Raw genomic sequence first — 25,549 nt, forward strand, 5'->3', positions numbered from 1 at the left:
AGTCTGTAATATATTGCCCAACGAACGCACCAGCAAACTGTTTTGGTGGGACGAAGTTCCGGAGCAAGTGTATCGTTTCATAATTTAACTGCAATAATAATAACAGTTCAACCCCAGTGAACCGAAGTAAGAGGGTGGGCACCGGGAAGTCGTTTTGGATGCCAGTTTCTTCGTCTGCCATCGACATTCATATGTACTGCAGTACTTTGTATTCAGTGGCGGATCCAAGATTTTGTTTTGGGAGGGGGTTGACCCAATTGAGCGTAGGCTTTCTGAAGTCAAACATTAATATTCTAAAAAGCACACATAATTTTATTCTGCTCAGTTACAGCATAGCAAGTCTGCTTTGCAAATTCTTCAATGACTTCGACAGGTTGTAGGCAGGCTTGACCCAACTGCCAGACATATCTCGGTGAATTTTCCACAAACACCGCCTTATTACGTATTTTATAGCTGCACTACATTTTGTTCTGTTTATTTTAAGTGTTCTGGTAATATTACTGTCTGTGAATTTACTTTTGAACAAATCAGTTAAGTGAAGACATGACGTGATCGGACCGTGGGTGGAAACAAATAATGCAAGGGAACTCTCAGCTTGACTCACTTCAGCATATTCTTACACAATTTTGAAAGGTATTTCTGTATGCTGACAATGATGCTGCTGCTACCCTCTGGTTTATTTACGTCACTGTGGCTTCTTATTGCGCTGAACACGCTAACAAATTATTAAGGAAAAATTTGCTATATGTTCTTGTGTCATCGCTTGAAATCTTTCTACACAGCCTGTCAATTTACTATCGCGTAGCGACTCTGCACGAAATTTCTGGGTGTGCTGTACATTTATTTTACGTATCTTTAGCACTAAAACAGTAGCAACTGATTTAAGAAACACCACATTACCACTGGCATTACAGATATGCTGTGTGCAAGCAATTGCAGATTTATTAATGCTAGATTCATAACAAAACGGGTGCATAACTATACGGCCACAAAACAACATAAACACGAAGACCAAATACCGTGCATTATAAATGTTTAGGTGACATAAATTTAAGAGCTACTGGGCTTCAGCAAATCAAACATTGTGGTTTGCTGTATGTATAATGGATAAAGTGATTCTAAAAAATAATTTTACCACAAACCACCCCAATCTTTTTAAAGTCCACCATAATTCACACCAGCCAGTAGATGCAAAATCTGCACACCTGACGTACTCAAAACCACCGAATTGAGTGGTAAAAATCAATAACTTGACAATACTGATCCAGAGTCGAGACCACAGCCACCCACACCACACCAACCGAAAGATCAGAGAAACTCAGCCGAATAAAAAGTCACAAACTCTACTAGTAGTGTTTGTATGAATTGTATTAAGTACATACAAAATAATCAGAAAAATGTACCTGCTGAACGTTGAGCCGACAGTGGTAAGTCACCGTCATTGTTTCCAGGTAATACTGGTTCATTTTCTCTCGATTCTACCTCTTCTTTCTTTCTTTACAGAAAAAAAAGAACGAAGATATCCTTGTTTACATTTCGATGGCATTCTTTTCTTTAAAAATCTGACAAATACAGACCAAATAACGCCTTGATTACAGTTAAAAACCACGTTAGCATTGCATTCTATTGTGTCTGATTCGACAGACCATACAACAATGCCGTATGTGTACAGCAGATCGGCGCACGCACTCGTATCGGACGGGCGGGTGGCGTTGGCAGTGGTGTGTGTGTGTGTGTGTGTGTGTGTGTGTGTGTGTGTGTGTGTGAGTGTGTGTGTGTGTGTGTGTAGCTGCGTTCCGAACGGGTGGCGCGCGATTTAAAAACTAGTCACGTAAGCACCTTCTTAGAGGAATGTAAAATTTGAAAACATACTACACCTGCTTCATTTGGATTACGTAACACGTGATGAAAATTCTACTCTAGGTAGTATAGCAGTGAAATGAAATGTCGTGTGACTAGGGCCTCCCGTCGGGTAGCCCGTTCGCCTGATGCAGGTCTTTCGAGTTGACGCCACCTCGGCGACCTGCGCGTCTATGGGGATGAAAGGATGATCATTAGGACATCACAACACCCAGTCCCTGTCGGGAGAAAATCTCCGACCCAGCCGGGAATCGAACCCGGGACCTTAGGATTGACATTCCGTCACGCTGACCACTTTTTTTTTCTTTTTTTTATATTCGCTTGTTTTCTATCCATCTTCTTTGCTCGTTTCTGCTGTCTGTTTTGCGCTTTTGTTTCATTCAAAATACACCAAATTTAATATGTCGTAGAAATAACTGCTCCTGGGAAGGACATATTCTTGATCTCATACGTTGCCTTATTCAGAATCACAATGAGACAAATGGAAGTCTTTGCAGTGAGTATAACCTTGACTATAGTACAGGAAAATCGAATTGTTATAACAGATCTTCATGTTATCCACGTCCTACTTCATCTCAAGGACGATGTGAAGAAAATTTTGAAATGTTGACTGATACCGGTGCCCATATTGGTTGGTTGTGCGCCAGTGTTGGTGTGAGAGATATACTTGAAAATCTAAGACATTAGGCGCACTGCCGGACAGAATATAGTGGATAAAATGTCCCATGAGCCATAGGTAGCTGTTATGTTTGGCTGCAGGGAAGAGTCGGTAGTCCGGGCGCAGAATGTCGTGGATCTGAATCGCATGAGGCGCAGTTCGGTTGAGCACAGCGAGTTTTTTGCGCGTCCAATTCCAGATGTGCACTTGATCCTTGCAGACAAACAGATGTGCAATAGTCTCAACCATGTGGCACAAGTCGCAGTAGGGACTGGGTGCAAGATTAATCCTGTGCCGCTTTTCTTTCGTCGGAATAGTTTCAGCGACCACGTCATACCATTTGGAGCGGACATCTGTCGGAAGCGTTGGATTATGGATGTTAGCCCAAACGAGGGACCAATTGCAAGCCGGATACTTCTTTTCCAAGGGGCCAGGCAGTGACGGCCGAAGTAAGTGGCGGTACAGTTTTACCGTCGGCTTCTTCAAAAGCTCGTCGTCGAGATAACTACTTTCTAGGTAATACAGTGCTATATGCTGAAAGTGCGGGCCGACGTGGCCAATGTCCACAGGCGGAGATAAGTTGCGGGGGCGGGACAGTTGATAGAGCCGCTTCGTGACGGTGTCCTCGCTGGCGGTGAGTATCTGCCATGAGCGTTTCAGATACAGGGCTAGGGCATGAATGCCGGGGTTTTTCAAGCCAAGGCCTCCCATATCGCATGGCAGTGCTGTCGTGGTGAAGGAAACCTTAAAAATATTGAGCTTCCAGACGTACCAGGCGGCCGCCGCTAGGAGTGATCTTGCTACTGTGGGTGGCATAGGTAGGACGGCGGCAACAAACTGTAATTTGGAGAGGGCATAAGAGTTGACGAAAAAGGCTCGCTGCAGACGATCGAGGTGTCGCATGTTCTGGTCGCGCAGGAGTGCTTTTATCGCCTGAATTTTGGGTATCCAATTTTTGTGAGACATGTCCAGAGGCCGGGCCGTAACGTAGAGACCAAGGTGTTTTCTAGTCTGTACACAGGGCAGCCAAGCGTCGCCTGTGATAGGTCGTTCTTGACCAAGCGTTAAGGCGGCGGATTTATTGACGTTTAACATGGCACCACTATCTCTTTGGAATTCCTCAAGAACGCGTTTCGCTGCGGTGACATCGCGAACGTCGTTAAGAAGCACGCTGACATCGTCTGCGTAAGCTTGGACCACAGACCTGATACCATAAAACTGGAATCCAGGGAGGCTATGATGTAGATGGCGCAACAAGGGTTCCATGAGGATCGCATAGAGCGTCGTTGAAAGTGGACAGCCTTGCTTGATACCCCGTGAGAGCTGGACGTACTCCGTCAATGTATTATTGATCAGGAAGCGTGTACGGGTACCACTGATACAGTTGTTGATGAGGTGGATAAAATTAAGACTGAAGCCCATTGATTCCATCACGCCGCTGAGATAGTGATAGTCAGCTCGATCGTAAGCCTTATCGAAGTCAAGAAATGCTATGGCCATAGGAGTGCGGGTGGCCCAGGTGAGGGAGACGAGATCCCGATATAGCGCCAAAATGGTGGACAGCGACCGACCACGGATCGCACTCATTTGGTATGGTCCCAGAAGATAGGGTAACAGCTGCCGTAATCGGGCATTGAGGGCGCGCGTCAGAAGCTTAAAGTCGGCATTGAGCAGAGTAATGGGCCGCAGATCTTTGGTGGTGGTCGGCGTCGGCGTCTTAGGTATTAAAACAGTTAACCCCTCTGTGAAGGCTGGGGGTAGAGCAATCCCACGTAGTACTTCATTGTACATCTCTGTGAGTTCGTCCCCTAATATAGGCCAATATTTGACGTAAAACTCGACAGAGAGCCCGTCCGTGCCCGGAGATTTATTTCGTGGTGCAGCAAGCAGGGCATCCTTCAGTTCTTCTTTGGTAAAGGGAGCAAGCGGGTCCCGATTGAGGTCGTCGGTAATGCGGTACGGCGGGGGTCCAGAATGATACCATTCTCGCACTTTCTCATGTGGTACACCAGCACAGGTGTAACGTGTAGCAAAGTGGTTGGTAACATGGTTTTTGATGTCTCGCTGTAGGGTATAACCACTCAGCTACCGGGGCCGGACAGTATAGCAGTAAGACAGTAGGATAATATCAAATTTAATTTGAGATTTGTCATGGGTGGACCCAGTTGCTTTTGGGGGATGGATCTTTGTGCTCCCACCGCGCTCCCTCCTGAATTTGCTACTGTTTGTATTATACATATTCTTGAAAGTTTTCAGGGCCAAACAAATAAAATGTCTCTTCCTAGGCCATGCTTATATTCTTTATCATGTTTAAAATTGCAGCTTTAGAATTGCAGTACATTAATATACAGTACACTGTACTTCCATTGTTTATAGCATAGCAGAGAAATACACATGCAACGGAAAGAAATTACCACGTCAATGCAGTATTGTTGGCAGCGTAGCTTCTTTTAGGTTGGCTAGTCGGTTGGTGGGAAAGCTACTCAAGGCAAGGCTGCCGCGAAGTCCGGCACACTCCCGTGTGTCAAACTGCTTTCGGTTGACCGCATATGGTTAACTGGAGATTTACAACATCCATTTTCCGACGAATTTCTCCTTTTGTGTTAAAGGCGTTGTTAACAGATTTTTCTGGATTTATAGGCAGTTCAGTTCTTATATATTTTATTTGTAAACCTGAACGAATTAACGTCATATTTTGGACAAATAAACTATTACATACAGTTAACTTTTGCCGTTTCTGACAATTTGATGAAATCAACACTCTGCTAGTAATCAGTAATGCGAGTTTCTCGCTTCCGTATAGTAACTAGAAGTCTGTAATATTACAACTACGACAAATTTACGAGTGCTTCGACACGTTCTCAGTCCATTCTGCGAGTGTTTCGACGACGTTTTGCATGATCAGCTGAAAAACTGGACGTAGCCTTCTACTTACTTGATACACATGTTTTTCCAAAAGTTGAAGAGCGGATCTGATTAAAAATGCGTTACATACTAATTTATGGAATCGTACCAGTATAAAAGATTAGTTCACATTCACGAATTACTAATCTTCGTAGCTGTAATATGCTGTATCGATCGGACGATTATTTCGGAAGTAAGATGGTATGTCGCCAGACTTATACATTCTACACACCATCGTGGTCGTTTTGTTGCCAATTGCCCCAGTGACTTTAGAAATTCTAATGCAATGTTATCTATCACTTCTGCCCTTTTGTTCTTAAGTCGTCTAAGGCTTTATTAAATGCTGATGGGGACGCTAATACTGGACCCTCTATAACTTCTAAACCGACTCCTGTTGCTTCGTGTATCACATCAGACAAATCTTCAATGTACTCTTTCAACCTATTCGCTTTCTCTTCTGCATTTACCAGTGGAATTGCCGTTGAACCATAATGTTACTACCCTTCCTTTTAATATCACCGTAGGTTGTTTTGAACCATTTCTTCCGACAATCATTTCTTTTTGGATTTCTTCACATTTTGCATGGAGTCATTTCGTCTTAACTTCCCTGCACTTCCTTTTTATTTCATTCTCAGTTACTTGTATTTCCATATTAATAAATTTCCGTGAACATTTTTGTATCTCCTTCCTTCATCGATCAACTGAAGTATTTCTTCTGTTAGCCATAGTTTCTACATCTAAATCTACAAACGTACTCCGCAACCCACCATACGGTGCGTGGCGGAGGATACTTCGTACCACAACTAGCATTTGCCATCCCTGTTCCACTCCCAAACAGAACGAAGGGAAAATGACTGCCTATATGCCTCTGTACGAGCCCTAATCTCTCTTATCTTATATTTGTGGTCTTTCCGCTAAATGTAAGTTTCTCGGCAGTAAAATTGTACTGCAGTGACCCTCAAATGCTGGTTCTCTAAATTTCCCCGGTAGCGATAGACGAAAAGAACGCCTCCTTTCCTCCAGAGACTTCCACCCGAGTTCCTAAGGCATTTCCGTAACACTCGCGTGATGATTAAACCTACCAGTAACAAATCTAGCAGCCCACTTCTGAATTGCTTCTATGTCCTCCCTCAATCAGACCTGATGGGAATCCCAAACGCTCTAGCAGTACTAAAGAATAGCTGGTATTAGTGTTTCTTCGCCGTTGACTTTTTTGCGCCAATCTTTCCGACATCTGTAACTGCTCTTTTCAGAGTTGTCCATTTCTCTTCAACTGTACTGCCTAATGAGCTATTCCATATTACTATAACTAAAGCCATAGAGAACCTCAAGCCTACCTCGCCATTCCTTAGTACTTCCTCACCAACTTCTTCCCGTATTGCTTCCTCATGACTAATCTCTTAAACTCCAGTCCACCCTTCATCACTACTACATTGTCTCTGAGTCTATATGTACTCCGCGGTGCGCCTTAAAATTCAGTACCTGATTTCGGAAACTCTGTCTGACCATGATGTAGTCAAACTGAAATCTTCCCGCATCCCCAGACCTTTTTCGAGTACACCTCCTCCTCTTCTGAATGTCGAACAAAGTATTTGCTATTACTAGCTGAAATTCCTTGTTGAAATCGATTAGTCTTTCACCTCTCATGCTCCTTTTTACAATCCAATATACTCCTGTAACCTTTTATTCCACTCCTTTCCCTACAACTCCATTCCATTACCATATGACTATTACATTTTCATGTTCCTTTCCGGGCTGTATTACCCTTCCAGTATCCTCATATACTCATATACTCATCTTCAGCTCGCGACGTCGGCATGTATATCTGAATTATCATTGTCGATGGTGGTTTACTGTCTATTCAGATATGAACAATCCTATCACAGAACTGTTCACAGTATCACACTCTCTGCTCTACCTTCCTATCCATAACGAATCCTACTCCCTTTATACCATTTTCAGCTGCTGTTTTCATCTGACCAGAACTAATTGGACCCTATTTCATTTGAGGAAACTATAAACAGTGCTCGTTATTTGAGCATTCTCCGCAATAACTACGTTCAACAGCCTCTTGCCACTGTGATTAACTTCAACAAGCAGTGTCTAAGCAAGGCCACATACTGCAGTTTGTTGGATTTATTGCACGGGGGTTTCCATATGCCATGCGGGTCATTTCACTCAATTTTCAACGTCGTTTCAATGAAGAACACGTCCCTCCCTCACCTCGCCCCCTCCCCCCCACCCCCCCGTCGTTCTGTTTCGTCACATATCGAATTTGTCCGAAACACTTCATGTCGACTTCCTTGTCCTTCCATTTCTGCCAATGCTAGCGACTCTAGCAGTTCTAGTGTCAAAACTGCGTACTAAAGCCAAACATTGCAGTTCAGTTTCTGTAGGTAGCGACGAGTGACGAGTACGTCAGCGTTCCCCCTCACCCGGCTCCACCCACTGCAAAGACCAGTCTCGTTATTTAGCATTTTGTTCATCATTTTCAGCAACTGTTTTTGAAGAAAGCTAATGTGAAGAAGTAGCAAATTACTTGCGTTAAAAATTGTTTCTTAACGCAACTGGTGTGTTATTTCTTCACATAGGAAATCTTTTTATCCCATTCACACCGTCACACCCCAGTAAAATCCGACTTCCTTTTGTGTCACCTATATTTGCTTCACACATTCAAAGAGAACATCTGGACATGATGAAATCACAACAAGCCGTAAGACTCCTTCACACCGTGACAGTAAATTTATGTTCTCGTACAATTTCAAAAGAAGAACTTCAAATATTTACCGAAAACTATGAAAAAATATAAAGTAAAAATCTCGGCACTCTACATTGCCATTTTGAATCGACACATATCCTCAGATAAAATATCTTCATTTATATCGATATATTTAAAAATAACGTCGATACATCGATACATTATCAGCGGCCTTATAACTAAGTTCAGACCTTATTCTGCAATGAAACTTCCTGGCAGGTTGAAACTGTGTGCCAGACCGAGACTCGAACCCTGGACCTTTGCCTTTCGCGGCCAACTGCTCTACCAACTGAGTTACCCAAGCACGACTCACGCCCCGTCCTCGCAGCTTTACTTCTACCAATATCTTGTCTCCTAACTTCACAGAAGCTCTCCTGCGAACCTTGCAGAACTAGCACTCCTGAATGATAGAATATTGCAGAGACATGGCTTAGCTATAGCCTGGGGGATGTTTCCAGAATGAGATTTTCACTCTGATTTTCACTGTGCAGCGGAGTGTGCGCTGATATGAAATTTCCAGGAAGGTTACGACAGTGCACACACCGCTGCAGAGTAAAAAGCTCATTCTTATTCTTCAGGATTGCAGTGAAATCGGTAACTTAAGTGATTGTGCGTAGGGTGTTAGGGATCAAATTGGTGGACATACTGAGAATGAGCTGAGCTATAACGATTACCCACAGAGTGTTTTTCGTGTTATTAAATGTTCATTTGAGTCCATCTTGAGAGTAAAGTGTTGATACAAAAACAAAATGGTCAGACATAGCGTGCGCCATCCTGTATGTAATATGATGGCTCAGTTAAGACGCCCAATTTCATGAAGATGTACCTACGTGATGTTCGAACGCTTATATCCATCAGACGTAGGTTGATATTATGCAACTGTGTATCTGCAATTATAGAGTGTGTCTTCTGTGTTGGTTAAAGTCATTGATTTGTGACAGCAGCTTTAGAGTTTTGTAACATATGAAAGAAGAGCATAATGATTTGTTAAAATATTTTTATGATATACGTTTGTTTATAAAAAAGACAATCTTTATTGGAAGCTGGTTCATGCTTAGAACACTTGTATTTGTTATATATAAAAGATGTGGTGAAGTCCCTCCGCAACGGATGTGGCATGGCGTCAAGTAAAAGGTGGTTTTGGCGGTCGAGCTGTTCGGCTCCTTGGTGTGAACAGTATGTGGCTAGCCGTAGCACAGTACACATCGACGGTGCCAAGAGAGGCCACTGCTAGCTGCTTTATAAAGGATTTTTGCCTCAGATGTGGGTCTGGCTGTTATCTGGTATTCTCCGCAAAAAGGAATGGCTCTAATATGTTGAAAATTCGACGCCAAGAAGAGATTTTATAGAGCATTCGAACATCAAGGGCCGTGAGTACAGTTAGCCGTCATGTCGCTTGCCACCACAACATCATCACTGCTTTACTAACCTCATACGTCCAGCTATGTGTATGTGCATGGACCAGTTAAGTTGTGTGTGGCTTTAATAATAATCCAAATATGTATCTGGAACCATATTTTCTGTCCCGAACACGAACATCTGCAGGGTCCTCATCCAAGTGCTCCTAAAACCGAGTATCCTGTTTTAAATGAACAATTTTTGCATTCAAGTGGTTCAACGTGATTTTTTTTTCGTTGTCAAATGTAAAAGGAGTAGTAAAAGTTAAAGTTAAAACTACAAAAGTGAAGTTAGATAGGATTTTGCTAAAATACTCTTAGTTTATTATAAAGTATAATTTTGCAGGAAAGTTAATTAAGCTCAGTGTCGAAATTTATTGACCTGCAAAGTAAATTATGAATGACTCCAAGTGAAGTGGAGGATTAGCTTTGTTTGAATTAGTCTTTGGTACTAAAATAATCACAGAGCTTGACTAGTGACACTACGCTAGTTTATGCTTCGCCATCATATTCTCTACATATTAGAGGGATAATTGGACTAGTACTGCTGCCAATGAAAACTGATATATGCAGAGTAGTATAAACAGCGTATTTATGAAATTATTTATCTTTATTTGTATTTTTTCATGTCAGTGAAGAAAGAAGCCCCTCATGTCCGAATTTAGTTCTGCACTTCATGCAGTAATATTTCAATATTGGTTTAAGTAATGATCTTGAGTGTAGCTGTTATTAGTATGAGATTGGTGCAAATTTGCTTTCTATGATTACTGGTGTGTGCATTATTGTTAACTGTTTCTATTCACAGCTCAGTGTGCCCTGTCAGTTTGTATCATGTGCGCTATTCAGAGGGAAATGTGAACGATAGTGCCTTTGATAACCAATGTTCAATTTTCTTAAACGTATATTTCCAAATTAATGTGCCTAAATGGGATGGCGACCATTCATTTTTTCATTCACATAAGAATTTTACCACATTCATTAACTCCTGAAGTCCTTTTAGTTTTTCTGTTTATTTCACCATATTCATAACTATAATCCGATACCTTTATCCATTAGATACACAGGCAGTCAAAATTTCGACGTCCTCTCAGAGTGTAACATTAACAGCAAGATAGTGTTATAATGTCTGTGGGTGAACACCACTTATTAATAATATCACTCCTTGCTTTTGTGCTATCAATACTTTGTGTCCAAATCATGAGATACTACTGAAAATTATTCTGTAAGAAATTATTTAGTGAGGTATGCAAAATATGTTACTAGATATGTTACTGACACTTAACAAGGTTTTAACAACTACAGGAGTTAAGGCATGAATCCAGGAATTGCTGGGCATTCATGTACTAGGGTAACTTCGAAGTTAAGTTTAATAATAGCTTCATTCTTAATTTATACTGACATGTCGTTTGTAGTTACTCCTTCTTCTTAAAGTGTTTTCATACTTTTGTGTTATCGCTGTATTCCAGTGCGTACTTGATAATTCTGATAGAGAAATGAAACGACTGAATTCTGACCTTCGCTTTAAAGAGAATTAATAACGAATTTATAAACGATACTGTAATTTACTAGGCCGCGCGGTGTCAAGCGCTGCTGTCATGAACTGTGCGGCTGGTCCCGGCGGAGGTTCGAGTCCTCCGTCGGGCATGGGTGTGTGTTTGTCCTTAGGATAATTTAGGTTAAGTAGTGTGTAAGCTCAGGGACTGATGACCTTAGTAGTTAAGTCTCTAAGATTTCACACACATTTGAAGTTCTTTTTTTTTTTTTTTGTAATTTCCTAAGGATTTAGTCCGTGTCTGCCAGATGTTCAATTTTTGGAACTTAATTGTAGCTTCAGAATTTGTTTTAAAGGAAGCTTTATTGATTCTTTTCGTCCTTACTGTTTTAATTCCTTTGTTAGATTGTATTTTTATGCATGTTTATTTCCGAAGGAACTTTTATACGTGTATTAGGTGTCCTTATTTTCAGCTTTAGTTTAAGTGTAACTACATCATTTTGAAAGTTGTTGAGGAGTTTTATTAAAGTATTATTAGCGTAATGTTCTATATTAAACCCCTCGAGGGTCTAAGTTTATGGTGTGACAGTTGCTGACTGCTGTCCAGCGGACACGTATGCCCGTAATAGCTATTACGGGAGCAGTAAAAAACACTGCTATATTTGTAACATGAAGGTTACTGGACTGGAGCAGCTTAGGCCTGAAGATGACGTAGTGTAACGGCGAAACTGGTTGCCTAGAAATAAACCTATATAGCGGTGATGGGTAATGTTTTATTGAACATTGAACAGCCGTACTCCCGTACTCCACCAGAAGATGGAGTTACATTCATTTAGTTGGAAATTTGGTTTTTGCTGTCTGCCTGGATTTAGAAGTTTAACTCCCCCACTCTGACATCCAAAATAAGTGATGATGCGACGGCTTGTTCAGTGAGGCTTTAGTCGGGACATATAGGTAAGCTCCGTATAGCAGATTATTTGGTTGAAAGGGAATGAGAGAAAGCAGCTGCAGTAGCCGCAATGATTACATCGTTCTGGATAAAGGGCTCCGGCGATGATGATGATCATGTTTGGTTTGTGGGGCTCTCAATTGCGCGGGAATCAGCGCCCATACAAAGTCCTAATTTTTACACACTCCATTTTCTTTGCGCAATCCAATCTAGTCACTCTCACAAATAATAATGATGATGATGAGTTGATGGGGCCGACCCAGACACCCAATCCCCAGGCAGAGAAACTGCCCAGCCCGGCCGAGAGTCGAATCTTGGACCCCGTGATTCAGAGGCAGAAACGCTAGACCCTAGACCCGAGCTGCGGAAATGGTCTAAGGAAAAAGAGTGGTTGCGGTGCATAGGGTGTGATTAGTTACAGTTCGTTAATTACTCTTGTCTCAAAGAGGCCAACACTAATAGTGAGGCTGACGACCAAGTTAGCCACAGTGTTCGCCGTTGGAAAGGTTATTATTAAAGGCAGCCGAATGTGATCGGCTTCATTTAGGTAGCTAAGTAAGGGTGTGGTGCGTAACAGTTTTACCCGCCCTCCATGTGCGACTGGAAGATCAAAAGGGGGTCGCGGCTGGGAGGACTGACAGTGGTAAACGAAGCACCCTCCGCAATGCATCGTAAGGCGACTTATGGAGTAAGTGCGTAGATGCAGATCTGGACTAGACGCACCCGTGCGAATGGGGTACTTCCCAGTCATGAGGGCCGCTCTGGATGGCGTGCACACGGGCTGTACGTAGTGGCTGTTGAGGATCACGCCGTGGTAGGCCAAGGCGTCGATATTGGGCGTCGGGATCTGGTCCGACCCATGGAAACTCACGTCGTTCCATCCCTGTGAAAGATAATTGCAAAAATCCTTCAGTACTTCAGTTTATACTCAAATCTCTGTCGTGTTAATTTCAGGTTATTGGATGCAATTTCTTAACTGTCAGTACATCGACCTATAAAATTAAAATACAGTGGTACTGAGCATGTCACCATAGCATGTAGATTACTCATCGAAATTTTGGACCTACAGGACCTGTATTACATACATCCAGCCACCATGTATAAGTTACCATTACAATATGTGTACTCCATAAACAGCAAATAACATTAATAATAATAAAGTTAATGCATTCATTGTATTCCAGAAATTTCAGTCTGGTTAATACTGTGTAAAGTAATTTCTTCACTTCATTTTCGTCGAATGTGAGGAGTGACCCTACCCTCCACCATGAACAACGGACCTTGCCGTCGGTGGAGTGGTTTGTGGGCCTCAACGACACAGGTAGTTTTACAGTATATGCAACCACAACGGAGGAGTATCTGTTGAGGGACCAGACAAAATTGTGGTTCCTGAAGAGGGGCAGCAGCCTTTCAGTATTGCAGGTGCTGCAGTATGGGTGATTGTAACACCAACCAAAACCATCTTGTGGTGCTGGTACTGCGAACAGCTGAAAGCAGTGGGAAATTCCAGGGGTAATGTTTTTCCGATGGCATGGAGCTCTACTTTGTTGTTAAATGATACTGGCACCATCTTGAGTAAAATATTCCGTAGGGAAAACAACCCCCATTCGTAACTCCTAGCGGGGACTACTCAGCAGGATGTCGTCACTAGGAGAAACAAAAGTGGCATTCTACGGATCAGAGCGAGGAATGTTATATCCCTTAATAGAGAAGGTAGGTTACAAAATTTAAAAAGAGAAATGGAGATAGATGTAATGCGTTGGGGGAAGCAACAGGACTTATGGTAAGGCGAATACAAGGTTATAAGTACAAAATGAAATGAGACTAACGGAGGAGTAGGCTTAATAATAAATAAGAAAATTAAAAAAAGCGGGTAAGTTACTATGAAGTGCAAAGCGAACGCATTATTGTAGCCAAAATAGACATGAAGCTCACACCCAGCACAATAGTACTAATTTATATGCCAACTAACATTGCAGACCATGAAGAGATTGAAAAAATCAATGACGAGATAAAAGAAATAGTTCAGATAGTAAATGGATACGAAAATTTATGGTGGGCTGGAATTCGTTAGTAAGAAAACGAACAGAAGGAAAAATTGTAGGTGAATATTGACTGGGAGAAAGGAATGAAAAAGGAAGCTGCCTGGTAGAGTTTTGCACAGAGCATAATTTAATAATTGCTAACACTTGGTTTAAGGATCATAAAAGAAGGTTGCATAACTGCAAGAGATCTAGAGACGCCGGAAGGTATCAGATTGATTATCTAATGGTAAGACAGAAATTAAGGAACCAGATATTAAGCTGTACGAGATTTCCAGGGGCAGATATGGTCTAAGACCTCAATTTAATGGTTAGAAACTGTATATTAAAACTGAATGAATCGCAAGAATGTAGGAAATTAAAGAGATGGTATCTGGATAAGTTGAAAGATCCAGAGGTTGCTAAGAGTTTCGGAGGGTGCATTACACAACAGTTGACTAGAACAGGGGAAAGGAATACAGCAGAATATGAATAGGTAGCTTTAAGACATGAAATAACGAAGGCAGTAGAGGGTCAAGTAGATGAAAATACAAAGCATAATACAAATTCTTGGATAACACAACAGATATTGAATTTAACTGACGAAAGGAGAAAATATAAAAATGCGACAAGTGAATCATGGGAAAGGGAATACAAAGATCTTAAAAATAAGACTGACAGGGAAATCAAAACGGCTGAGCAGGAATGGCTATACAACAAATGTAAGGATTTAGAAGATCATTTCACTAGGAGAATGGTAGGTTCAGCGCACATGAAAATTAAAGATACCACTGAAGAAAAGAGCGTAAGCTGTATGAATACCAATGGCTCAGATGGAAAACAATATCCAAGCAAAGAACGGAAAGCTGAAAGGTGAAAGGAGTACATATAAAGGCACATGTAAGAGAGACGTTCTTGAAAACAATATTAGAAAGGGCATTGGACGCAGATGAAGATAAGACGGAGATATGATACTAAAAGATGGATTTGATAGAGCTCTGAAAGATCTAAGTCGAAACAAGGGAATAAACGATATTCTGTCAGAGCTACTGACAGCCTTGGGAGAACCAGCCATAACAAAATTCTTCCACCTGGTGTGCTAGATGTATGATGCAGCGAAATACCATAATACTTCAAGAAGAATATAATAATTCGAATTACAAAGAAAGCAGTTGCTGGCAATTCTGAAAATTAACGAACTATCGCTTTTATAAGTCATGGTTGCAAAGTATTGGCAAGAATTCTGTACAGAAGAATGGAAAACCAGAATAAGCCTACTTCGGGGAAGATGAGTATGAATTCCGGAGAAATGCAGGATCACACAAGGCGATGCTGACCCTACGAATTATCTTAGATAACAGGTTAAGGAAAGGCGAATCTTCATTTATGGCATTCGTAGACTTGAAGAAGGTTTTGAAAGAGTTGACTGTTATACTCTCTTTGAATGTTTCAAATCAGCAAGGATAAAAGAAACTGACTGACCTGGAGAAGAGTGGGAAAGGTTAACGGATGAGGTGGAGCAAATAAATCGGAAACCGGCACGGATGGCAGTGTGACAGATATACTGGGGCACTGAAGGTCAGGAAGAGAGAAACAGCTGGGATGTACCGAGAAGGAAGCAACGCCGATGATTACAGATAAAATTCTACTTCCTGTTGAACGCAGAGTGATTCTGCATCTGTACTTTGTTCCGGTATCGCACAAATGATATTGAGAAAGAGCCGGAAAAGATATAGTGTAATGCCAGACCTACAGATCGTTGTTACGTTTCCCAAATACCTCGTTGAGTTGACTCTTTGATTAAGGCGTTGGACGCAAATCCGCGAGGAATCTAATTTTATGAAGTTCTCTTTTCCACCGGTACAAAAAAAGGGAAAGGAAACATTACGGTAAATACATTCTCGCTAAGCATAGCATACAGTACAACTGAGATACTTCGTTTATTTTGTTTTAACTGCAATTTATATGAATGTTACATGTGTAAGACAATTCACGTCAATCTGATGTTTCATGTAGTTTCACATCCAGACGGCTACTGACGGAGACAGCTGGTCATTAGGGTAGAGCAGTTAAGTTTTTCATGTATACCGACGGCCGTCTATTTACGATCATAAATGCTATGCATTGTCTGGAGACCAAAGGCATGAGTAACATTGCTTTAGTGTAACTTCTGTGGCGAAGAGAGTTTTTATTATAACTTTGTGTGCGCATTAAACAGCCATTAATTGATTCATTCGTTGTTAGCCGCAGGCTCTGCCGAGTTGCTGAAGCCACCGGGACCAGTAGTCATTTGTTTTGAGATCATCATACTTCCAGTGGTTTGATGTGGCCCGTCACATCTGCTGAGCTAGCCTCTTCATCCACCACTTATACCTAACGTTCTCAATTATTTGTTGCAAATACTTCAACCTTTATCTTCCCATACCGTGTACCTCTAGTACAGTGGATCCCAGCCTTCTTAGACGATAACAGCTCAGTATAATCAGATATCAAGTAGTACCCTCCCCCCCCCCCCCCCCCCCCCCGCGCACACCATCGTCTCCGACGTCAATGCCTAATGAACCTTTGGAATGAACACTTATTTTCCAGGTGACGGAGGAGAGATATTTACTTTTTTCATATGTACAGGGCTATTACAAATGATTGAAGCGATTTCATAAATTCACTCTAGATCCCATTCATTGACATATGGTCACGACACACTACAGATACGTAGAAAAACTTGTAAAGTTTTTTTCGGCTTAAGCCGCACTTCACGTTTCTGCCGCCAGAGTGCTCGAGAGCGCAGTGAGACAAAATGGCGACAGGAGCTGAGAAAGCATATGTCGTGCGTGAAATGCACTCACATCAGTCAGTCATAACAGTGCCACGACACTTTAGCACGAAGTTCGACAAAGATCCACAAACTGCTAACTCCATTCGGCGATGGTATGCGCTGTTTAAAGCTTCTGGATGCCTCTGTAAGGGGAAATCAACGGGTCGGCCTGCAGTGAGCGAAGAAACGGTTGAGCGCGTGCGGGCAAGTTTCACGCGGAGCCCGCGGAAGTCGACGAATAAAGCAAGCAGGGAGCTAAACGTACCACAGCCGACGGTTTGGAAAATCTTACGGAAAAGGCTAAAGCAGAAGCCTTACCGTTTACAGTTGCTACAAGCCTTGACACCCGATGACAAAGCCAAACGCTTTGAATTTTCGGCGCGGTTGCAACAGCTCATGGAAAAGGATGCGTTCAGTGCGAAACTTGTTTTCAGTGATGAAGCAACATTTTTTCTTAATGGTGTAGTGAACAGACACATTGTGCGAATCTGGGCGGTAGAGAATCCTCATGCATTCGTGAAGCAAATTCGTAATTCACCAAACGTTAACGTGTTTTGTGGGATCTCACAGTTTAAAGTTTACGGCCCCTTGTTCTTCTGCGAAAAAAATATTACAGGACACGTGTATCTGGACATGCTCGGAAATTGGCTCATGCCAAAACTGAAGACCAACAGCGCCGACTTCATCTTTCAACAGGACGGTGCTCCACCGCACTTCCATCATGATGATCGGCATTTCTTAAACAGGAGATTGGACAACCGATGGATGGGTCGTGGTGCAGATCATGATCACCAGTTCATGTCATGGCTCCACGCTCTCCCGACTTAACACCATGCAATTTCTTTCGGTGAGGTTATGTGAAAGATTCAGTGTTTAAAATTCGTCTACCAAGAAACGTGCCAGAACTGCGAGCTAGCATGAACGACGGTTTCGAACTCATTGATGGGGACATACTGTGCCGAGTTTGGGAGGAACTTGATTATCTGCTTGATGTCTGCCGAATCACTAAAGGGGCACATATCGAACACTTCTGAATGCCTAAAAAAACTTTTTGAGTTTTTGTATGTGTGTGAAAAGCAATGTGAAAATATCTCAAATAATAAAGTTATTGTAGAGCTGTGAAATCGCTTCAATCATTTGTAATAACTCTGTATTTTTTAATCAAGAAATGACGAGTCCATGAGACCGTAGTTTGTTACTGCCAAAAACCTTTTTTTATATTTGGTTTATTCTCAATCATAATATATCATAAGTTAGGCTCCAACACCATTCACATCCCTGTTTTTCTTTCCATTGCTGTTATAGTCAAAATTCTACTTTTTACCTCTATGAACCTTGAATGTCATGCTTCTTTTTCACATGCTGAGTTTGGTTAGTGTATGATAGAGTGGATGATGAGTCAATTCCTAGTACATTGTGACTGCTACTCAGGAAAGGAAGCTAAATATCTGTATATAGCTACACTTGCTTCAGACACACCCTGCACTCCAATTTAAAATCAACCAATTTAAAATGCGTGCTCTATACTGACTATTCGTACGTAACTTGATGTCTGCATTCCTTACCTCTGACCTGATAGAAATTGAAAAATTTCATTTTGCTAATGGTTTATAACTGGCCACTGCACCGGTTATAGTAACTAATTATAATAACTTTACAATAGCCATTATACAGTTAATATTGTCTTGCGTTGTCAATTAATTCATTTATCTGTTTCAAAGTGAGCAAAGAAGCAATTTTTTGTCTATTTCCTAAGCATCAGAGTTATATGGTTTTTTTTCTGTGAGGTGCATACCTAATTGATCTTTTTCCATTGGGCCACATGCAGATACAAATTAGATTATGAGTTTGTGGGACCTATCACTTACTAAGCGGCGGTAGATCATTTGCTCATGTAGAGGGCAGATCTAATGTAAAGAACCAGTTTCTTAATTCCAATCATCTATTTACTAGTATTAGAGCTATTTTGAATTAAACATTAATATCTCGAAAATAAATTATTACACTGTAATTTACCTATTACCATGTGGTTTCAAAGATAAAATTCACAAGGCCTATTAATCAATTAATAACCTATTTTGTTGCTAATTTATCTCTCTGACGAACAACGTAGCACTTCAAATGCACCTAGTATTCGTTTGTACTAGTTATCCTGCGTTGTCCGATCACTTTTACAGCAGACGGTAATTAATACACTCCTGGAAACTGAAATAAGAACACCGTGAATTCATTGTCCCAGGAAGGGGAAACTTTATTGACACATTCCTGGGGTCAGATACATCACATGATCACACTGACAGAACCACAGGCACATAGACACAGGCAACAGAGCATGCACAATTTTGGCACTAGTACAGTGTATATCCACCTTTCGCAGCAATGCAGGCTGCTATTCTCCCATGGAGACGATCGTACAGATCCTGGATGTAGTCCTGTGGAACGGCTTGCCATGCCATTTCCACCTGGCGCCTCAGTTGGACCAGCGTTCGTGCTGGACGTGCACACCGCGTGAGACGACGCTTCATCCAGTCCCAAACATGCTCAATGGGGGACAGATCCGGAGATCTTGCTGGCCAGGATAGTTGACTTACACCTTCTAGGTCACGTTGGGTGCCACGGGATACATGTGGACGTGCATTGTCCTGTTGGAACAGCAAGTTCCCTTGCCGGTCTAGGAATGGTAGAACGTCTCCATTCGCCTGTCGCGACACCACTGGAGCCGGGCTGCACGATGTTGGGGCATGAGCGGAAGACGGCCTAACGGTGTGTAGGACCGTAGCCCAGCTTCATGGAGACGGTTGCGAATGGTCCTCGCCGATACCCCAGGAGCAACAGTGTCCCTAATTTGCTGGGACGTGGCGGTGCGGTCCCCTACGGCACTGCGTAGGATCCTACGGTCTTGGAGTGCATCCGTGAGTCGCTGCGGTCCAGTCCCAGGTAGACGGGCACGTGCACCTTCCGCCGACCACTGGCGACAACATCGATGTACTGTGGAGACCTCACGCCCCACGTGTTGAGCAGTTCGGCGGTACGTCCACCCGGCCTCCCGCATGCCCACTATACGCCCTCGCTCAAAGTCCGTCCACTGCACATACGGTTCACGTCCACGCTGTCGCGGCATGCTACCAGTGTTAAAGACTGCGATGGAGCTCCGTATGCCACGGCAAACTGGCTGACACTGACGGCGGCGGTGCACAAATGCTGCGCAGCCAGCGCCATTCGACCGCCAACACCGCGGTTCCTGGTGTGTCCGCTGTGCCGTGCGTGTGATCATTGCTTGTACAGCCCTCTCGCAGTGTCCGGAGCAAGTATGGTGGGTCTGACACACCGGTGTCAATGTGTTCTTTTTTCCATTTCCAGGAGTGTAGTTCTAAAACAACACGTAACAGACAGGTAGCAGTGAGAGAGAAAGACGGAGGAAATCTAATTCCTTTTTAGTATTTCGACTATAAAGGCTGTAGAAATTGTCCGCACGACGAAACAAAGACTTTTTCATTCGTCGTGAAAACCAATTACTCTCGGCGCTAAACCTCATACTAGCCAAACTACGTGGAGCACGATTCAAATCATACGATAAAAGAAAACCAGCACTAAAGTTGACTTTGTATAACAACTTGGAATATAGTAAAACAGTGCGTCCAATTTATCGATTGTACAGATAAATAACTGCATTGATTGCTTCAATTAAGGAATGCTGTAAAAGTTACAACAGCATTAACAACGCTATAATCCACTATTGTAGCACCGCGAAATGGTACCCATTTTCTTGTGGCACTCACACACTAAAAGCGCATGTAGATGCGATATCAGATCTGATTACTCGGTGAGATCTAGGAATCCGCGTTGTATCTTCCATCTTCCAGATTTTTATTTTTCGTGTCCTTTCCACTGATTGATTAGAGGAAAGAGCTGAGCCTAAAACCACACGACATCTCGAATTTTACTGCTGCGAATAGTGAATCTCTTACTGCTTGTAGGTAGTACGAGTGCATTACGGCATGTTTGAGGCTCAGTAAGTTTACTGAATGCAGATTAAAAGAACGTCGTGCTTAGGAATTTGTGGATCATAAAAAACGTCTCTTAGGTACCTTCTCAGCACACTCATATGTAACGGTTTGCCCCAACATTACCGAATTATGGAAAAAGGATTAAGTATCTATAGGGGAAGGTGCGTTAAAGTGGCCTGTGAGAGAAAAGTGGTGACCGCTTATCTTCTGTCCTAAAAAGTACTGCTACCTGCCGAGTAAAAATCGTACTGCTTCTCTATGCAGCACCATTTTTGTTAGTGAATTTGACAGAAGAAGCTTGATCCGGTTTTTTTCTGATTTTCAGTCTTCTGATGTGGAGAAACCCATTTCTATAATTCTTGTTATCCTACGTAGACTAATCCTTTTTACAATAGCAATGTTTTAAGAGAATATTTCAAATGCACTGGGTGGCCACATTTCCCAACAGCTTATTTTTAATGCCCTGACCTCAGTGTGTGACAGTTACTTCCATGTACCACGCATAATTTACAGTTTAATTCTAAATACCCTTATATAAGAAGCTATTATGCGTTATTCGGTAGCTTTGTGGTGGTTTTGAATTAATTATTTAACTATAGGAAACCAGCGTTGTTCTGTTACGTTTGGTGTAGTACAAGAATCCGATTGAAAGCTGTCTGCTGCAGCTGCTTGATACTGTATCATACGCTAGAACATCAAGATGCCTAGAAAATAGTCCAGAACTCCAGGCAACGAACATGGGATTTAGTCACAAAAGAAAATGCGATTGAGGCAGTGAATAATCGCAATATCCCGTTTTTTGCAGAAGCAAAGCAATTAAATGTTCCCCATAATGTGCTGCAAAGAAAAGTTTTAGGAAATAATAGGGATGCAGTACGTGATAGCAAGATTACGAAAAGCTTAAGAAGTGTGTTCGATGAAGAACAAGAACAAAAAAAAATTTAATTAAATTTTTGAAATTTAATAGTGATTTTATGGATTTACATTAATTGACCTATGGAAATTAGCATTCCAAGTGGCAGAGTGGAACAAAATACCACATACTTTTCATATTAATAATCTAAAAGGAAAAGTGGCCAGGCATCCCACATTAGGCGCTAGGGTAGGGAAACGTGATGACTGTGTAGGCCTTCAGAAACTGTAGATGGTTCTTCTATATTACTTTCTTTTTTACTTTAAAATACATAGTGTGGCACGTTATAATATGAAGATTTAAAAGGTGGGGGTGCCAAGCTTTCATGTTCACTTTAAAATACCTGGAGTTAAAACCTGTAAGATGAAGATTCAAAGCGCTGATGAAATGATAGTTAAATCAAGACCCTAAGCTGTCGACAGGTATTAATATGCATCGACGAGCACAGCTGAAAATGTGTGCCGAGACCGGGACTCGAACCCAGGATCTCCTTCTTACATGATAGACGCTCTATCCATCTGAGCCACCGAGAGCTCAGAGGATAGTGCGACTGCAGGGATGTATCCCTTGCAGGCTCCCCGTGAGACCCAGATTCGCAACTTAATGTCCACACACTACATTCTTAGTGACCCTGCCCATTACACTCATCACTAGCGGATGACAATCCTACCGAGCCCCGTAAGAGTTAGGGCAATGAGTGAGCATCCAGAATATCAAAGTGCTGAGGTGGCAAGCTTTTATCAGTAAAGATGGTTTGGGGAAAATTCTATTTGCCTTAGAATGACCAGATTCCACAACCTACTTATTGGACCTGACTTTCGAAAACTGATGTTCGATTCCAACTTCTAGCCGTAATTACTATATTGAGTGGGAGACTTGAGTATCATTCGAGGTTGTTTATAAGTAACAGAAAAGAATCCCATTATATTTTTCTGCAGCCAGTATTATGTGAGACTGGAGTTGGTCACTTCACACAAACGTACAGCAGGTAGTTAATCAGATAAAAGTACATGTCAGATGTTTTACGAAGAAAGAAGCAAAATATTAGTCAGGGGCCACGCATTATTTGTGTAATAAAACTCACGTTGTCTCCAAACGTCAATAAATTATGTGTGCTGTATACTTTTATAATCACAGTGTTACGAAACTGTACATAGTAGACAAAGACTGAGATCAGATATAGATTGCCGAAGAAAAAGTAACAATATTTTCGTTGATCCTTGTTATTGAAGAATGCACATGTACACCATTTGTATTCTTAGTGGTGTAGCTGTTATACACACAAGTAGTTCAAAACAGGGGCTTGTTAAATGGTCAAAACTATTAAATCTGTTTCAGCAGCGCTTACCAGATCATCCCCAACGATGAAGATGATATTGGGAGGTTTCGACTCGGAGTCAACTACGTCGCTGGTACTGGCTCCAAACACGACGAAGGCGACCACCCAAACTGCAGCCAGTAGCTTGTCCATCTTCCTTTCCCCTGACACTGCAACCACCACACAAATAATTATAACATATATCTACATAGTCATTGGAATATTAATATAATTTCTCCTTCTGTGCCATTTGGTACGGTTCTGACGTGCCATCCTTACGTCAAAGGCTTGGCGACCGCCCATATGTCGAAGGGGTGATTGCGCCAATGTGTCGCCAGCATCAAAATGCTTACAGTAGTTCCTGAGAATAGCCTTCACGCACAGACAGAAAATCGCAGGGGGAAACTGCAATTAGTTATAGTTCAGCCAATTTGCTCTAAATATTTATGCATTATATTGACGAACCTGAAATTTATAATAGTTCAGTCAGTTTCCAGTAAATATTTATGGATTATATACACCAACTGTCTTCGTGAATCAAAGTATTAGTAACAATCTTATCACAATCAGTATTCTAGTTCCGGGGATTTGCCTTCACAGGTAGGCAGAGAAAGCTTGAGGGGTAGGGTGGGGCGTTAGGGAGGTGGGGATTTATACCAGGTGGTTTCAACCAATGTGCAGTTACTCACCGACATCCACTGTGCGTTGTAATTATAGTACGATAGTGAAACAAGGTCAAATCCTAATTCGTTAATAGGGAGACGATTTACCATGGAAAAAATTAATTACAATTTGGCCACAACATACAAATCTGGCGCTGTGAATAAGAGACGAAATGGTTCAAATGGTTCTGAGCACTATGGGACTTAACATCTGAGGTCATCAGTCCCCTAGAACTTAGAACTACATCTACATCTACATCTACATCTACATTTATACTCCGCAAGCCACCCAACGGTGTGTGGCGGAGGGCACTTTACGTGCCACTGTCATTACCTCCCTTTTGCCGGCCGTAATGGCCTTGGGGTTCTAGGCGCTGCAGTCCGGAACCGCGCGACTACTACGATCACAGGTTCGAATCCTGCCTCGGGCATGGATGTGTGTGATGTCCGTAAGTTAGTTAGATTTCATTAGTTCTAAGTTCTAGGGGACTTATGACCTAAGATGTTAAGTCCCATAGTGCTCAGAGCCATTTTGAACCATTTGAACCTCCCTTTTCTGATCCAGTCGCGTATGGTTCGCGGGAAGAACGACTGTCTGAAAGCGTCCGTGCGCGCTCGAATCTCTCTAATTTTACATTCGTGATCTTCTCGGGAGGTATAAGTAGGAGGAAGCAATATATTCGATACCACATCCAGAAACGCACCCTCTCGAAACCTGTCGAGCAAGCTACACCGCGATGCAATGCGCCTCTCTTGCAGACTCTGCCACTTGAGTTTGCTAAACATCTCCGTAACGCCATCACGCTTACCTAGTAACCCTGTGACGAAACGCGCCGCTCTTCTTGGGATCTTCTCTATCTCCTCCGTCAACCCGATCTGGTACGGATCCCATACCGATGAGCATTACTAAAGTATAGGTCGAACGAGTGTTTTGTAATCCACCTCCTTTGTTGATGGACTACATTTTCTAAGGACTCTCCCAATGAATGTCAACCTGGTACCCGCATTACCAACAATTAATTTTATATGATCATTCCATTTCAAATCGTTCCGCACGCATACACCCAGGTATTTTACAGAAGCAACTGCTACCAGTGTTTGTTGCGCTATCATATAATCATACAATAAAGGATCATTCTTTCTATGTACTCGTATTCGCAATACATTATATTTGTCTATGTTAAGGGTCAGTTGCCACTCCCTGCACCAAGTGCCTATCCGCTGCAGGTCTTCCTGCATTTCGCTACAATTTTCTAATGCTGCAACTTCAATATATACTACAGCATCATCCGCTAAAAGCCGCATGGAACTTCCGACACTATCTACTAGGTCATTTATATGTATTGTGAAAAGCAATGGTCCCATAACACTCCCCTGTGGCACGCCAGAGGCTACTTTAACGTCTGTACACGTCTCTCCATTGATAACAACATGCTGTGTTCTGTTTGCTAAAAACTCTTCAATCCAGCCACACAGCTGGTCTGATATTCCGTAGGCTCTTACTTTGTTTAGCAGGCGACAGTACAGAACTGTATCGATCGCCTCCCGAACGTCAAGGAAAATAGCATCTACCTGGGAGCCTGTATCTAATAATTTCTGGGTCTCATGAACAAATAAAGCGAGTTGGGTCTCACACGATCGCTGTTTCCGGAATCCATGTTGATTCCTACAGAGTAGATTCTGGGTTTCCAAAAACGACATGATATTCGAGCAAAAAACATGTTCTAAAATTCTACAACAGATCGACGTCAGAGATATAGGTCTATAGTTTTGCGCATCTGCTCGAAAACCCTTC

At 42.2% G+C, this 25,549-nt stretch overlaps 1 protein-coding gene across 1 annotated transcript in view; it reads right to left on the minus strand.

The window, feature by feature from the left end:
- Positions 1–23,365, minus strand: part of LOC126355282 (arylsulfatase B-like) — an 88,231-nt gene extending 64,866 nt beyond the window's left edge. The window contains exons 1-3 of the mRNA XM_050005570.1: positions 23,359–23,365; positions 23,123–23,262; positions 12,742–12,901 (exon numbers count right to left, since the gene is read on the minus strand). Of these exons, the coding sequence (XP_049861527.1) occupies positions 12,742–12,901; positions 23,123–23,262; positions 23,359–23,365 (307 nt within the window). The remainder of the gene's footprint in view (positions 1–12,741; positions 12,902–23,122; positions 23,263–23,358) is intronic.
- Positions 23,366–25,549: the final 2,184 nt, after the last annotated feature.

Source organism: Schistocerca gregaria, chromosome 3, assembly GCF_023897955.1.
Source record: "Schistocerca gregaria isolate iqSchGreg1 chromosome 3, iqSchGreg1.2, whole genome shotgun sequence".
Lineage (NCBI taxonomy): Eukaryota > Metazoa > Arthropoda > Insecta > Orthoptera > Acrididae > Schistocerca > Schistocerca gregaria.